We start from the raw sequence: 17,025 nt of genomic DNA, 5'->3' as shown, positions 1-17,025 counted from the left end.
GTGCAAGTACCCATAAAAGTAACTCAATTTCAGTAAGGTGAGTACTTGTAATCCATTACTTTCACCTCTGTTGGGAGGATAAGACCGCTGGAGTCTGAAGCGAAAGGCATCTGCGAGGATAGTAAGACAAAAAAAACACACAAAAAAAAAACAAAACAAAAAAAACATGCAGGTAGGAAATCACAAATAGATTAAAGAGGATGGTAAACGGCGCTTTTTTTCCCATGGAAAGGAAGTAATAATGGTTAAACAAAGAATTGCGCATCTCTGCAGCCGAGGAGGAGACCTCCACTGCTATCTCTCCCTCTCTCATCCTCCCTTATCCCGGCTGCAGTGATAAATGTCTCTTTGTATTCCGGACAGAAAACTGTAGGCTACAATGTACTTGTCAGGAGACAGCAGATTCCCCCTTAAACACAGCCCAGTATATTCTTAATCTCCTATTTCACAGAGGGAGAAGATAAAACAAATGCCTGGTGCCAAGACACATAAAGCCCAGGAAATCACTCTGTATTCGGTGCACGTATGTGGAGCGTGCAGTTATGAATGCGACTCTGTGTGCGGGATGTTTGCTACTGCAGAGCAGGTGTAGCTACGGCATGTAGCGGTACAACAGTCTTTTTCCTAAATATCACTTGCTTCCTTAATCCCAGCGGCGAAGCCCATAGTAACACAGTGAGGACTCCTAAATGGGAGTTGGTGCTACAGGTAATGGAGCTGATTATAGCTATCTGGGCTACGGGCCAGCTGCCAGGCTCGGCCCTGCCTGGAGGGAGCACGGGCCGCTCAGTGTCTCATATCCTGGGATCCCTGTAATACAAGCCTTGCTTTGGCAGTCGTTCTGCAACTATCCTCCTGCCCACTCACAGCCACACACTTTGAGTCAGTCTATGTGTATAAAGTGTCCTCGTCAGGTTGTTTACACCACATGATGTCAGTCCAAAGTCAAACCGTTTTCAGCGAAACGTCTGAGGCGCTTCACACTTTGCTACAGGAGAGATGATCTGACGGGAACTGTGGTCTCCAGCCCTGATGGTACACAGCTGTCTATTTTATAAATGATTCTGCTCATCAAGAAAAATAGTACCCATGCAACTTGGAGACAAAAAAAAAAAAAAATTGCTAATAATTATTTTTACCTCTCAGTAGTGCATAAGACAGTGTTTTTCCACCTTGGGGTCACCTGCAAATAAAAGAGGGTTGCCTGAAATGTCTAGTAATACTACAGTAAAATAAAAATACAGATTAAAATCATATTTAATTTTGTTTTTGAATTACTATTTACTTTTTCAAAATAAAGCACCATCCCACAACACCATCCCCCAATAGATTAACGTGTCTAATTTCATCAAAAAAAAATTATTTTACTTCTAGCTTGTTTCATTCTTCCGTAATCAATAGATGAATAGAGCAAGTTTCACACAAATCACCAGTTTGTGACAAAAAGCTGAGAAAAACGGCTTTTTCTGAAAAAACTTATGAGTGACTTTGAAGCAATTTTTTGTTGCTTTAGAGACAACTCAATATTAGTTTCTTTCTATAAAACTACAAAAACAACACTGAGACCGGGCTTTTGATGGCAACATTATTATTACTTTGCTATCTTGGTCAGAGTTGAATGGATTTCTTACTGTATTTTGTCCGTCCTCCAAGTCTCTCTCCCGTCATTCTCCACACACGCAACTTCCTCCTCATCCCGGACATGCCGAGTGTCACTGCTTGCCCCGTTTTTTGATCGTTTTCTCTCACCATCACGACACTCTCAATAGTCTACTTAGTTCCACACATGCTCTGGTCGAGTGTGCGCTGGTGGGAACTTCAGCATCAACTCTTGTAGCGCCATTTTCTGTCACGTAAACTCCTTTCCTCTCCTTCTGAGCTCTGCCCATCACGGGTGATCTGTCATCCAAAGGTGCTCTGCTGCCACCTACATGTCACCTATTATTTTGCTATCTGGCTCACAGTTGAATGTTTTGCTTACTGTATTTTGTATCTGCCCTCCCCCGTCAATCACACAGACGTAACTTCCTCTTCCTCCCGACATGCAGAGATGACCTGTTTGGCCCAGTTAGTTGATGGTTTTATCTCAAGATCGCAACATTATCAATAATCCACTCAGGTCCACACATATTCTGTTAGTATGTGGTGCTGTGAGCGGCTGGATACTTCACAATATCACTTCATAGCGCCATAATCTCCTTCGTCCCTGCTTCTTCCTCCTTAGCTAATGGTAGCATCAGTGGCTAATATGTCATCTAAAGGTGCACTGCTGCCACCTTCAGGGCACAGTTGGTCACTACATCAACAGAGAAGCCTTATATTCACAGAAGAACTCCGTCACAATGTATCCTAGCAACTTCCATGAAAAAATGTAATTGACGTAATATTACGTCTTTGGCACTGAGCGTTTGGATTTCAAATGACGTACTGTTATGTCAATGACACTGAATGAGTTAAAGCTGTAGCAGCCAATACAAAACACGTAGCAGTGAAAAAATACTGATTATTGTAATTAATATTCTACACGTCACATACATTTTCCCTCCAGTTGCATTAACGGAGAATCACCCTGAACTCTGTTGATATGTTTACAATTAATCTTAATGTGGTTCAACTTCAGTTTAGACTTTTACATGATTTTTCTCTTTTGCATAAATGTCACCTGACTTTTCTTCCCTGTTCCTGCTAATTATTCTGGAGGAGCTTTCTTTTCTCACTCGAAAATTTTGCTGGGTGCATTTGGTGAGACAATATTTGTTTGCTGTGTTTGCTGAGATGACTGATGACATTGCTCTGGGGAGGACAGTTGCCTTGTTTGTAAAAAAAAATTACTAAGAAAAACATGTAGCATCAAAAGAAATGAGGAATTACACTTGAGTATTCCACTGGGACAGAATTTGTTTTGCGTGACTTTCTATTTGTGTGCATGTGTGTGTAGTTATTTAGGGGGGTTACATTTGTAAATCAGGAAAAATGACTGAGGAAATGTGGATTTAAAATAACATCTGCTTACATTGAATTCACATTATAAAGATAAGATTATCGGAGCTGAATATAAATTGTGTTGAGATTATGATCGCCTGTCAACGACAGAACGCCCACGTCTTATTGGCTGCAGGAACTAACGCAAGGTCCATATGGAAATGCCAGTGATGGTGCATTTACTTTCTCTGAATGAACCAGCAAACAAGATGGTTGAGTAGAAGTACAAAAAAACAACCAATAGGTTTCAGAAAAACTGATGACGTATCTCTTTGGCAAACATCGTAGTGGTAAAGGTATTTTTATGGCAAGAAAGTGACGTTAAGATCAGACCATGATTTTATATAAATAAAGATTTTAGTCTAACCCAGTGTTTCTCAACCTTTTTAGCCTGTGACCCCCAAAATAAAGGTGCCAGAGACCGGGGACCCCCACTGTAGCTGAGTGTGGTTGAACACAGACATGAACGATGAAGAACAGTCATGTGGAGACAGGGTCATCTGTAATGGGGGATAAATGGGAGTGGTTTTTGGGGCCCATCCATAAAGTCAGCAAAACGATGATCCATTGCTATATGAATCTGTGATAATTACATTTATTTATTTATCTAAATAATATCCACTGTTATACAGGAAGTTTATCATTATTTATGCTATAGTATATAGTCATTTTAAAGATGTAAATCCTTGTTTTAATCAGACATAAAATGGGTTAAAAGTGGGATTTTAAAAACCACAGAAATTGGAAGTTGCAAATAAGAGTGGCCAAAAACAGACAGCAAAAAGTGGTCAAAAGGGTTCAAAGTGTCAATACTGGCTTAAAAGTGGCAGAAAAAGTAGGAACACTTTGTTTAAACTGGTAAATAATAGGCATGGCAAATTGTGAATGTGGTTAAATTGACAAAAATAAGCATGAAATATAGTTAAAAGTGACAATATTGGGTCAACATATGCAACATTAGGTTGGAAAAGTGGTGGAAAGGGTTAATAAGTGCCGACAATGTCTTGAAAGTGGAAAAAAATGTGCAGAAAATGCATTGGAATTTGATGGAGAAGTGGCAGAAATGACAGTAATATAGCAAAAATATTATTAAAGGAGCAAAAACATGGCAAGAAAAAGTGATGAAAATAGGTTGAGTTTGAGGTGTAGTTGCAGAAAAGGGTAACACATAGCAAAAATGGGCTAAAAAATTGTTAAAAAAAATTTCTTAGTTTTTTTGAAGGCATCTGGCGACCGCCGCTCAGTGTCTCGCGATCCCAAGGTTGAGAACCACTGGTCTAATAAATCTGTTACAGATATAGTTGACTAAAAAATTATTCATAAGTTTTTCCTTTTTTAAATTACCATTTATCAACCTGATATGGATGGTATTTGATGATGAACATTTGATTAGGCTTAGTTCTCATTGGATTACAGTTTGGTTTTTATTATGGTAGTATACAAAAATATCAATATGTGCTTCTCTCGTCTCCTTTTTCGGCATGTACAAAAAAATGGAAAAAAAAAAAAAAAGTGAATGTAACCATGTCGGAAATAAACTGAATAAATAAATAAAATAAATAAATAGAATTTTGTTCACGTGTATTTGTTTTAATTTGTCTTTTGACTAAAATGCAATTGAGTTTTAGTAAGAATTTAGACATCGGGATTATATAGTTTGAAATTAAGATTTTAGTTAAATAAATCTGATACAGATATAGTTGACTAAAATAGTTTCTCCCTTTTTTTTTAAAAAAAAAAAAAAATAATAACATCTATCAACCTGATATGAATGGTATTTGATGAAGACGATTTGATGTGATTGATGCGTGTGACCACATGAGCCATCAATGACTGGATACCTTCAAAAACAGCAACGTATCGTTCTGATTGGATTTCTTCCCATGTGAACATTATAGTTTGGTTTTTATCACAGTAGCTGACAAAAATATCAACTACACTTCAACCAGGCTAAGGGCGAGGGGCAATTTCTTATTTAGGACATTTGCACTTAAGCAGTTTATCATCTGCCTAATGCACTTTATTTGTAATGGTCACTTTATTTCTGGTCTGTCCTTAGCTGAATGTCCTTGTATTCAGGTCTTTGTATTTTATTGTACTGTCTATGCCGTCTGGTTTTGGAGTTGTTGTCTTTTTCTACTGTTTTTTTTTTTTTACACAACACCAACCTGTAGAGGACTACAGATGGAAACTAGCCTGTGGATACAATCTGGCATTTTTACATGTTCATGTCCTTTAATGTGCATTGTATCTTGTAACAAATAAATAAATACAAAATAATGAAAATAAATAATTATATATATATATATATATATATAAATTTTAGTTCAGTGATTCTCAACTGGTGGGTCGCAGACCTGTACTGGATGGGTCACGGGCAGCTAGTTAAAAATACATAAATACTTAAAATTAATTAAATTAATTAATAAATTACTTATTTACATGTTAGACGTGTCTTGTGACATGCATGTTGCACAGGAAAGTATATAGATCTATGTTTTTTAAAAAAAAAACATTATTAATGTGTTTTCAACAGCTAAAAAATAAATTTGGTTGATTGAATTAAAAAAAAAATTGGGTCGCGATTTAATGATTGTGGCAAAATGTGGGTCCCAGGGTGAGACCAGTTAAGAATCCCTGATTTAGTTCACATGTATTTTTATAATTAGTCATAATCTCGTTATTGTCCCTTAAAAAAATGTAGTCAATGAAAACTATGATGAAAATCAATTTCGTGGTCAACAAAGTTAGCACATGGTTAAGATACGACATTGGTTGACATTGAGACTGCAGAAATAAAAGCGCAAAGGTAAGGTTAGAAGAACGAGTGCCTCCTTGTTTCAACAGAAAGACAGCATAGCCATAAAAGGCAAATAGACTGAAAAGCTTGCTTCGATTTTTCTCTTCACATGCTGTTCTTCTCCCCTGCTATCTCTCTTTTGTGATTAACATTTGAAACACACCCGAAGGCAAACACGCACACAAACACCACCACACCCTAGCAGACACACAGAACGGTTTGGAATTTGGCACCGACCGACTTCTTCTCTCTTTAATACGCACTAGGCCTCCGTCAGGTTGTGCGTATTACCTGTTCTTAATCTCTCTCCCTCTGTCTGAGATCATCACCATCCCAGTGTTTTCCCAGCTGCCATCGATTGGTGTGGAGCTTAGCTAGGTGTTCAACAAACAACTGTGATTCCCTTGCTTTCTGCTGAGATTATTAACACACCTAACATGCATGCCACAGCATTATGAATAAGCAATGGAGTCCTATTTTTTGCCTCAGTCTGCTTTTCCTCCATATCTCTTTCTTTCTCTCTTTCTCTCTTGCTTCTGCCTGCTGTGAATTGAATGCCAGGATTGTCTAGAAAATGAGCTGTCAGTGGAGGGCCTGCAATGAGATACATCAGGCTTATTGTGGGTCCTAGAAAATAATGAACTATTCCCATTTCTCTCTCAGATATGTTCAATACGCTATCCATGACAAGTGCAAAGAGATAAGCAGTCCCCTCTTGAGCTGATTAAAAAACACTGGATGTATTCAGGAGAGCTTTGCCGTGCTGTGGGTTTGCTTTGGTTGGGGGGAAGGGGGGGTTTCAGTGATAGCATTATAGCGTTGTTTGCAGTCTAGGCAGGAAATAAAGATCCTCTGCATGGATGTTTGCATACGTGTTTTTCAGCGTTTCCAGCTTAGGGCAATGCCTGTAAAAAAATTCGAGAAAAACCACATCAGTCAAATGTGTTGTCTTTTCTTTTTCCTAATCACCCACTTGGTTTTAGTTGGAAATTACAACACATTGCTATGTTTTTTTTTTAAATAAATAATTCAAATAGTGAGATTTGCATAAATAAATCTATTATAAAACACAAATTACTGGAGGCAAAATCGAGATTGGTCAGCCCTTTTTTATTAATTGTAATTGATGTGATTTTAATAGATAATAAAGCAAAATTGCTTATATAGTTACAATAATTCTATCCAGCAATATCAATGCAGTAATACAAGATGGATACAGCAACTAAAGCATCTCTATTCCACTCATAAAAATATGGCTTCTTGACCACCAATTATGTTCACACTGACAGCCTTTTATTTTATTTTATTTTATTTATATTTTTGTACATTGTTTGTTTCTCTTTTATTAAGTATGGATGAATTATTTAGTTTGAACTGTGCTCATGTTGTAATTTACAGTGTGGCAATTCTGAAAGTTTTAGTCCTGGTCTGGTGCTTTGTTTTATCAGTAATATTGATAACTATTGTTATTTATCACACCTGTTCTCTTTTGTTGTATTCTATCTGTACCTTTTACATTTTAGGTTGCCTTTTAAAATCCTGCCACGGACACCAGATGAAAAATAGCCTCTTTTAGCTAACTCTGGCTTATTTACAGCATGTCTGTTTATTTATGCGCATTATCCCTTGTAAATAATCAAATAATTCAAATTCTTTTATTGCAACCAGTCAACATACCTTCTTTTTTTCCTCATGGATTGTACTTTACGTGCCCGTGAACATTGGTGCTTTTTAAGTGTTTGCACTCCATTATCATTAATGCTTACATTGCACTATGCACCGTCAATGCTAACCATATTATTTTCTTATTAGATCAAATAAATCTAAATTAAAAAGGATCGTGGTAATCTAATATTAAGGTAGTGGTAATGTGCCTCTGTCAGTTCAAATAACACAATTAGCTCTGATATTTTATGAAGGTAAATAGAATTCCGTTTGAGAAATAGTGAAATCTTAGTAGGAAAAAGCGATAAAAAAAAACCAAAAAAACAAACACCCTCGACTTGACGTAGGAATAGTTATCCTTTTTTTTTTTTTACTTTTCCATCTTATCAGAGTCTCGACTCATCCCTCAATCTCCCTCACACGCTGTGTTTCTACTGTTTTACATTGTCAGCGAAGCCCTCTTCCATGTTGTCTTCACAGTTCTGACACATGTCAGCATTTCTGTTAGTAGATCAGAGGCCTGCAAACAAGAAATGATCCTGTGGCAAATTTAGGATACCAGACACTTGCTTTTACTCACCTTTTTTTTTTTTTATTTTAACAAGGGGAATACATGACTGGTAGAAATTTAGCAAAAGCCAGTAGGAGATATTAGCTGGGTTTCCATTACAGATTTTTGCATAATAAATGCAATATTTCTCAATGTTGACAAAGTGTAATTGCACTTTAAACGTGTTTCCGTTGCACGTTGTTTAGGGCAGGCGTCTCGCAACTCCCGTAAAATCTCATCCTGCAAGAATTCGCTGCAGGAAGATGGACGCTCAGAAGCTCCTTATAACGCTCCGTATTCCTTTGTTGTTTGCCTAATGTGGCAGTAATCATTTTAAAGTATAATGCTTAGAATGTCCCGGTCGCCATGTTTTCTCAGAGAGCAATGGTTATTAGGAGTGTGATGATAGTTCGATAAGGCGATATATATCGCAATATTTTTATGATTATCGATATGCTTGTGCTAAGTATCAATTTTTTTATTTTTTTTTCATTATTTTTTTTTCAAAACCTTTTCTGCTTTTTCACTAAAATGTGGCAGGTACGTCTTCACAGAAATGTTGTCACTGTTTGTTGAAGGAACCAATATATTGTTTACTGGAATATTGCACTATAATGGTGTCACTGGTAAGAAAGACCCTATTTTGTTGTTTACAGAAAGCACTATTGGAGATACTTATTCGTTTACATTGGTATGTTGACACTTATTTACAGAAATGTTGCACTGTTCATAGGACACTTTTTCAATGTATTGTCTTTCAGAGATTATCGTAGAATGATTTCTGACCATCGTCATATTGTGAGATAACCGTTATCGTGAGCTTTATATCCCGTATTGTATCGTATTGTGAGGTACCCAGAGGTTCCCACCCCTAGTGGTTATGTCACCAGGTACGTTACGTCATGTGACCAGTTAAGTCACGTTCTGTGACTTGCAATTGCAGAAAAAGTGTTTCCATGGCACTTTTGCACACATTTCAATATCAAAATAGTATTAAAATCTTTCAAGCAATATTTGAGTGCTTTTTTCGAAATTCAGGTGTTTCCATTTCTAGCTTTTCTGCGCTATTTAGAATTTGCGCGTTTCAAAGAGTAATGGAAACGCAGCTAATTGTTAGATTTGAGTTGAACTGAAAAATGGAAGGACGTGAAAAGGAAGAGAGAAAGGAAAAGTGGGGGTAGGGATGAAATCAATTAGGGACAAGGAGACCCTACTGATAGGGAAAGGGAACGTGGAGAACTCCACAGCCTACGGAGGGGCTTCCATTCCTGGGCTACAGCTTAAGGCACAGCCACACCCCCACAGGGAGTGAACAGACAGATGAGAGATATTCTCCAGAGGTGAAGGCCGAGGAATATGTCAGAAATAAAAGAGGCCTGTTCCCTGTTCGGAACTAATTGAGCAGTCTTAGATCCCTTTGAGTGTGATAAGCTGAACTTTTATTTGAGGAACACTTAAACACTGACCTGGAAACAATTGTAAAACCAAGATCACAGGAGTGCTAACCCTCACAAATCGGACACTGTACAACAATGTCACAACCCTCCTTTTTTTCCCTGGAGAGATTTAACAATACATGAAACTTAATCCTTGAAAAAAACCACAGCTCATCCATATCTAGCAGGAATTTAAATGTGAGCTCTGACAATTAAAAGGAAGTCAGAAAAAATAGATTAAGCTCTCTTTGTCACCAGCTCCCTTAGATTCTGCCCCCTATGACACTATGGTTCAGCAGAGCCAAAGCTGGGATGGTTGCACATTTCAACTATAAATCCCCCAAACTTCAGACATGCCTTTAAAGATAAGAATTATTCATTTTTTAATGCCCTTTTCACACATACGGATTTTTTCCCACATACAGTCGAACAGATATCATACATTTATATTCCAGTAGCAGATACAAATGTGCTATTGCAATGCTAAAGAGAGTCTTTTAATAGATTTCAAAAGATTTAATGTCATTTGTTCTTGAGGCTTCCAAATATAATCCACTGTGTGAGAATATTTAAGGCCAGGTTCTCAAAAAAGATTGCACATGTCATTTTAGAATCTCAACAAAGAGGTATTCACCCCGGCTTAAGTATAAAAGCTTCTCACAAGCACTTTATTAAAAGTTACCTTCTTGGTGCGGGTGAAGGAATAATCAATGGCCTTGTTTAAAACAACATCAATGAAGAAGAAGGAAAAAAAAAAAGCAAAACTGATGGACAAGAGCTGAATATCAAACTCCTAAATTGGTTCAGACGGGAAGAATGCCGGCAGCCTAAACAATGCTGAGTTAGTCAACAGCTGGATTTCGCTCACAAATGAATCCCCACATGAAAGCCAACGCATTGACGGGGGTGCTGGGTCTTTGTGAGAAGGTAACGGCGGACTCTCCTGGGCAAACAACAACTTCACATGGCACCGGGAATGGCAAACATTTGCATTGTGGAAACCCAAGAGTTAAAACCCTTCCTCCCTTTGCCTTCAAAGCTTCTTGTTCTCAGCATTTATGAACACAACAAAACAGAGCAATAAAAACACACACACACACACACACACACACACACACACACACACACACACACACACACACACACAACACACACCTCTGGCAAAACAAGGCTTTTCTCTCCTCACCCTTATTTGTGCTGTCTGTCCTTTGGCAATTGCAGTCTCTCAACTTATTTCTGCTTTAGCTGGCATGAGAAGCACACTGACTGTAGACTGCAGTTAGTCCAAAAGCACATCACAGTGGGGGGGCTGTTTAGTTAACATGGCTATTTGCTTCAGGAAAATGTCATCATACACTCAACAAAGACACCACAGAGAGCCTACTGTCTGTTGGGACTGACGTAATAAAAGGAAAAAACAATAACTGTAACCCCTGTCACACCAGCTATTTCTTTTTATTTCCTAATTAATTGTTTTGTTGGGTGTTTTTTTTTTTTAAACTTTTAAATCACCAAAAGTAATGTTGGATTATATTATATTTATTTCATTTTAAAGGCCCATGTTATACTAAATAGACTTTTCTGTGCTTTAAACATCATAAAGTGCTATTTAGGCTTCATATACATGCCCAAAGTGTTTTTTTCATTGATTCCCTCAATCGTTAGTTAGAGGGTGATTTGCTTCTTTTCTTACTGCAGGGTGAGCCAAACACTTAGCTCCATATTGATGACGCATTCCCACTTTGATGACGAATTTGACGCGGCACTGAGCTGGAGAAGCCGCGCCTCCAGGAAGCTCTCTGCCGTAAGCATGTTAGCGTCCTTCGCGCAGTGCTACGTTTGTATTTTCTACAGTCTATGTATGTACCGGTGAACGCCCCTCCCCCACGCTCTGTGTCATGTTTATAAAGCTGCATGAGCTCAATTATGGAGTGGGTGGCAGGGAGGGGGGGCCGTCCTCTGGCCCTACGTCACCGTGCGGGGGGAGGAGAAAGTCAGTATCCCGTCTATAGACACGCCCACTCATGGAATATGCATATGTAGGCCACAAATCAGCCTGTTTGTTTAGAGTTGCTTAGAAAGTCACTCTTCAGAGGCTGAAACTCTTGAAAACAGGCGAGTTTGGGAAAATAAACCTCAAATACTATGTTTTTGGGGTTCTTAGGAACAAATGGAGATGGGTTGAAAAATAGCGTGATATGAGACCTTTAAATTAAAAGTTTCCTAAACTATTAATTGCTTTGTTTCGATAATGTCTAAAAAAAGATATACTTCAACAAAAAATTAGTTCAGTAAATTTCTCAGAAAGTTATAGAATTCATATTGTGTACTAATCAAATGGACATTGAAATAAACCAACAGTTGTTTTAATAATTATTTTGTAATGTCATGCCATGTTGTCATTTGGGACTATAAAAAGAAAAAAAAAAAACAAAAACAAATAATATAACTTCTGTTACAAAATGGTATTTCTTTTAATTTCCTAAATATTGTTTTGTTGTTTTTGTTTGGTGTTTTTTTTTTTTAACTTTTGATCATGAAAAGTAACGTTTGATTCTACTTAATTGTACTCTTACTTCATCAGTCGGGTAATTCATTTTAATCCAACCTTTTTTGGATCGTGATCCCATTTTGATATCAAGAATTTTCTGGCGACCCTAAAGACATTGTTTTTTTCTTCTAGAATTAGTTTTTGATCAAGTTTATTTCGTGTATTACAATTACAGAGTTGATAGTATTATTAAACAAGTTGTGCCAGCTCAGATATTTATATCCTGCACTTTATTATTGTTATTTATATTGGACAAAGTGAAAGTTTATAATACAGTTATTTAAGATTGTGTGTTGTTTTATTTTTTAAATAATAACAAAAAAAGTTTTGTTTTTTTTATCAGTCTTTTAAACTCCAGGCGAATCACATGGGGTTCCGACCCCAAGGTTGAAAAACACTGCATTAAACCAACAGTAGTTGTGTAATTTCCTTTGTAATGTCATGCCATGTCATCATTGGTCAGTCTTTTTATTAAGTATGACAAATTTCTCATTATCTCATTATTTCACTTAAAACAGCCAAATAACTTTCACCGTCTTTATTTTCCTTATTGAGGAAAATCAAAGATCAAAGTGAGTCTGCAGCTGTAACACCATATAAATGCTAAACACATTCTTTGCTATCACGTATTTGTTCTGCTCAAAAGAACGACCAGGGCCTGTTTAAAAAAAAAAAAAAAAAAAAAAAAAAAAGCTTCTTCTTCTGTTTAGCAGTAGCGTGGTGTTGCATTACACATTCATGGAGCACACATCCATTTCACTGAAACAGATACCATCAATCGGTCGTGTTAATGAAAAAAGAACTGCCTCACAGAGCTCTCCCCACTTGTAATATTCCTCATGTACATCATTTCTAATTGTCTCCAATAATGAGATCTCCCTACTAGAGGACCTGTCAGCAGACAGTTTTTTTTCTAGAAGAATAGGATTTCTTGCAGGTTGTGTAATTACAGTTTGCAACCATAGTCAGCAAATTCACTTTTCATTGTTTATTATGGTTTGACACTGCTGAGGAAACACTCAGTGCGAGTTTACACTAATGGCTGCATTTCTTCTCAACTCTATAGACGCCTATATTTATTTGTCAGGTAAGCCATTAATGTGAGCCTCCAATCATACGGGTCCGATCCATTTGTAGACACCATTGTTGATTAACTTAAAAATGTTGGTTGTCTGATGTTATTATTCCCCAGTCAAACAACATCTACATCCAAATGCATCCGGGTAGTTAACTACAGTATATGAAGAAAAAGCCTACGCGTATTTAGTAACCGTGCTATTTCAACCACACCCACACACTTCACAGTCCATGGATAAAAATAGACAAATAAATTAAAAATTCATCCTTGTGTGCATTTTTTTTTTTTTTTTAACAAAGTACAGTTTCTTTTTGTTATCTCACGCTCATTAAAATCTATTTTCCATAAAAAGCAGCAGTGGTGAGAAAGTAGACAGCCTTACTAGGGCAGTGTTAGTGTTAGTGTAAAAAAGCGACCAAAAACTGTGTCGACTTTAACTGAGGGAAGAAAACTAAATCTGGCACAGAGCGAATGTACAGTTCAGATACAAAAAGGAATGTCTGTGAAAGCAGAGCGAAGCGACCAGAGTTTACCCTTTTACTTTAAATGAATGATCGTAAAATGTTTTTCTGTTTTCACACACATCCCGTCCCCAGTTTACCAACACACCTGGCATAGGGTGTTTCCTCTGGCCTACATCAATATACCAGGTGCATATAGAAAGTCTGCCCCAGTTTACCTCATTCTGCTTTTTACACACTGACTATAGCAGGCTACACATTTGTAACACTAAAGATATATTTCATTTGTAACTAGGGGTGTCCCGATCCGATATTGAAATAGGATATTGGTCCGATATCAGCCAGAAAATGAATATCGTATTTTATCGGACTGCATCTAAAATATCTGACATATATTACATTTATTCAATTGTAGAACACTGTAGATATTATGTTGAAAGTTACAATTTATGTAAGCAATTGATTAATAATAAATGGGTCAGTTTTTCTCATACCTACTGTTGCTGACTATTGTTCTCTGCTTGCGTAACATCACTTGATCAAGCCATTTCTAACATTCCACACTACAAACAAGTAATAAAAGTATGTATGATTCGGGCTGATGTCGTATCGGATCAATATTGGTATCAACCAATATTCAAGGCTGCAATATCGGTATTGTATCGGAAGTAAAAAAAAAAAAAAAAAAAAAAAAAAAAAATCGTATCGGGACATCCCTAATTTTATCAGTCCTCGAAAAAACACACAAAACACATAACAACTCTGTCCAACCACCAAACTGCCTACAAGACAGAAATCTCACACGATCAAACAAGATCTAACAACGTGACCTAATGATGCATTCGAAGCAACGTGGAACACCACCTGAAGTCAGAGCTCCGATTCGGTAAAGTCGGAAAATAAATGTAATTGTATAGTGGTAAGCCATGTTTGAGATACTTGGATATGTTGTCGCTGGACTCCGTTCCACGTCACAAATCACGAGGTCATAAGTCGAGAGTCGTTCGCTTTCCACACACGTACGAGGAGTTTTGGTCGTAAATATTAAACTTGTTCATAGGGTTTGGCGATATGAACCAAAATTCATATCTCAATATTTTTTCTCAAAATGGCGATTTACAATATGAATCTCGATATTTTCAACCCAACAAAGTCTTACCGGAAAACCAAATGTGGGTTAAATTTGTTGGTGAAAAATGCCACACAGATGCATTTTTTAACAACCAGCTGCAAAACATGTGCCACTTTTGGCCCTTTCTCCTCTAAGAGACAGCATGTGAGTGAGTTCTATAGTGTGGCTTGTTTAGAGGAAGGTCTGGGTTAGGACGCACTCAGAAATCCATCTAACTGAACTTTTCATGCTGTTCTGAGAAAAATAAGTATTTTAATCCAAAATAAGCTATAAAATAAAAATATATACAAATTCACTCTTAATACACCCCAGACCACAGGATAATCTTATAGGATAGTCTTATAAGACATAATGTAATCTGGCGTTTGCCATCTTTGGTTGGAAAGGGGTGAAATCGGGATAAAAACAGGCCGACTATCTCTAAAGCTGCAGGATGTAAGTTTTTTTTTTGGCTTCATTTTGTCAAAAATCCATCATCACCTTTGAGCATATTGTAATTAAAAGTGTTATGAAAGGACAGTGCACTTTTACATGTTCTCTTGGCTCTATAGATGAGGTTTGGAAACATAGGAGCATGACGCGGTCTTTCAGCCAATCAGAGATTTTTATAAAAACAGAGTGCTCCATGAGCTGTTTTGGGGTGTTACTATTGGCTGCCCGAAGTCGATGTGCGTTCAGTTTAAAACATCAGAAAATTCTTTAATAACACGAGATAAGATCCCTAAATTTGTCACTATGTAGGATAGCGGTAAGGGACGTTGTTGTTTCTATACAAGTCTCACAATTCTTCATACTATGGCTGTAAGTGGGTACTTAGCTTTACTCTCCAATCTGACTGACAGTGGTTAAGAACAAAATATAACCTATACGCTGACTTCTGCCAACCAAGCATACGACTCTTTAAACAATGAATCAGGAATGAAACATCAACATTACTTCCTTGCTAAATGATCCCCATGAATAATGAATGAGAGCATATGGAGATATGGAGATACAGTATGTACGTTTTCACCTTCTAGCTTCCTGAGCTTAATTGCTGCCAGTCAAACACATCTGAAGTCGGCCTGTCTTCAAGAGCAGACATGGCGACTATCAGTCAATACTGTTGCCTAAGCCTAGATCAAAGAGTAGCCGTAGTTGTCAGAGATCCCTCACATTAGCCGCACGAGCAAGACATCAAAGACCAAAAAACAAACTGATTTTATTCATACTTGCACCTCTGATACCTCTGATGGTGTCTAATGCATCTTAAAAGCTGCTCTGGCGGCACAAAAAGACTCTCAAGAGCAATACGTGAATGCAGTCCATATCTTGAAACTGGGAGAGAGTTGTTGCCATCCGTCAAACACCAGCACATTTCCTTACCTTGGTCTGGCAGCTGGCAAACATTGGGGGGGACCGTCATGTTGAGCACATCATTGACAGCCGTGTCCACGTAGTGTCCTCTCTGGACATCATGTTCACTGTCGGTCTGGTCACTCTCCTCATGGCCGCTGTCCTTCAGACTGTTCCCCTCCAGGTCTTTGAATGTCGACGTGCTACATGGGGGCCAGGAGGAGGAAAAGGGAAACGTTAATTTACTGTCACGTCACCTTCTCTTATAGTCTTCTAAGATCTCTAAGTCTGTAATGGTTTGAGACGAGCTGGCTGTCTCTCCCTTTCTTTCTCTTGATGTTTTTGGCCTTTAACACGGTCCTTTTTCATCAATTCGTTACAGATGAGCAGTCATTTATTTCGCTTTAAGCACACATTACAGGAGATCAAAGACTCGATAACACGTCTGTAGCTGGGTTTACATTGCATATTTTTGCAAAATAAAAGCAATATTTCTAAATGTCGACAAAATATAATTGTGCTTTGAATGTATTTCTATTGAAGGTTGTTTTGGACAGGAGCCTCGTAACTCCGGTGAAATCTCATCCTGCACGACTTAACTGCAGGAAGAGGGACGTTCCAAACCTCCATATGACACTCTGTATTCCTTTGTTGTTTCACGTCTAATGTGGCAGTAAGAGTGTGTAAGTATAATGCTAAGAAATGTCCCGGTCTCCTCTTCTGTCTACACCTACCGCGCCATGTTTTCTCTCAGAGAAGTGGTCATGTGACCATCTACGTCACGTTCTATGATGTGTGTTTGCTGAAAAAGTGTTTCCCTAGCACAATTGCGACACATTTCAATATCAAAACGTCTGAAATTCCCCCTCATGAAAGCGTATAAAATGTTTTAGCAATATTTGTGTGTTTTTTTATTTTTAAATTCAAGTCTTCCAATTACCAGTTTTTATTGCACTATTTAGATCTTGCGCATTTTCAAGGGTAATGGAAACACAGCTACTGTTACAGTTACAGGGTACGGTAATAAATTTGGCC

At 37.6% G+C, this 17,025-nt stretch overlaps 1 protein-coding gene across 4 annotated transcripts in view; it reads right to left on the bottom strand.

Annotated features, from left to right (window-relative positions):
- pcdh19 (protocadherin 19) overlaps nt 1-17,025 on the bottom strand; it is an 81,006-nt gene that overhangs the window by 23,035 nt on the left and 40,946 nt on the right. For 2 of the 4 annotated variants that reach the window (XM_028459526.1, XM_028459528.1), the window contains exon 4: nt 16,021-16,205. In XM_028459526.1, coding sequence (XP_028315327.1) covers nt 16,021-16,205 — 185 coding nt within the window. The remainder of the gene's footprint in view (nt 1-16,020; nt 16,206-17,025) is intronic. The other 2 variants (XM_028459527.1, XM_028459530.1) reach the window with 1 other exon arrangement.

The sequence above is a fragment of the Gouania willdenowi genome, chromosome 10 (assembly GCF_900634775.1).
Source record: "Gouania willdenowi chromosome 10, fGouWil2.1, whole genome shotgun sequence".
Classification (NCBI taxonomy): Eukaryota; Metazoa; Chordata; class Actinopteri; order Blenniiformes; family Gobiesocidae; genus Gouania; species Gouania willdenowi.
The sequence above is the reverse complement of the archived record's forward strand: the minus strand, read 5'-3'. Positions and strand labels throughout refer to the sequence as shown.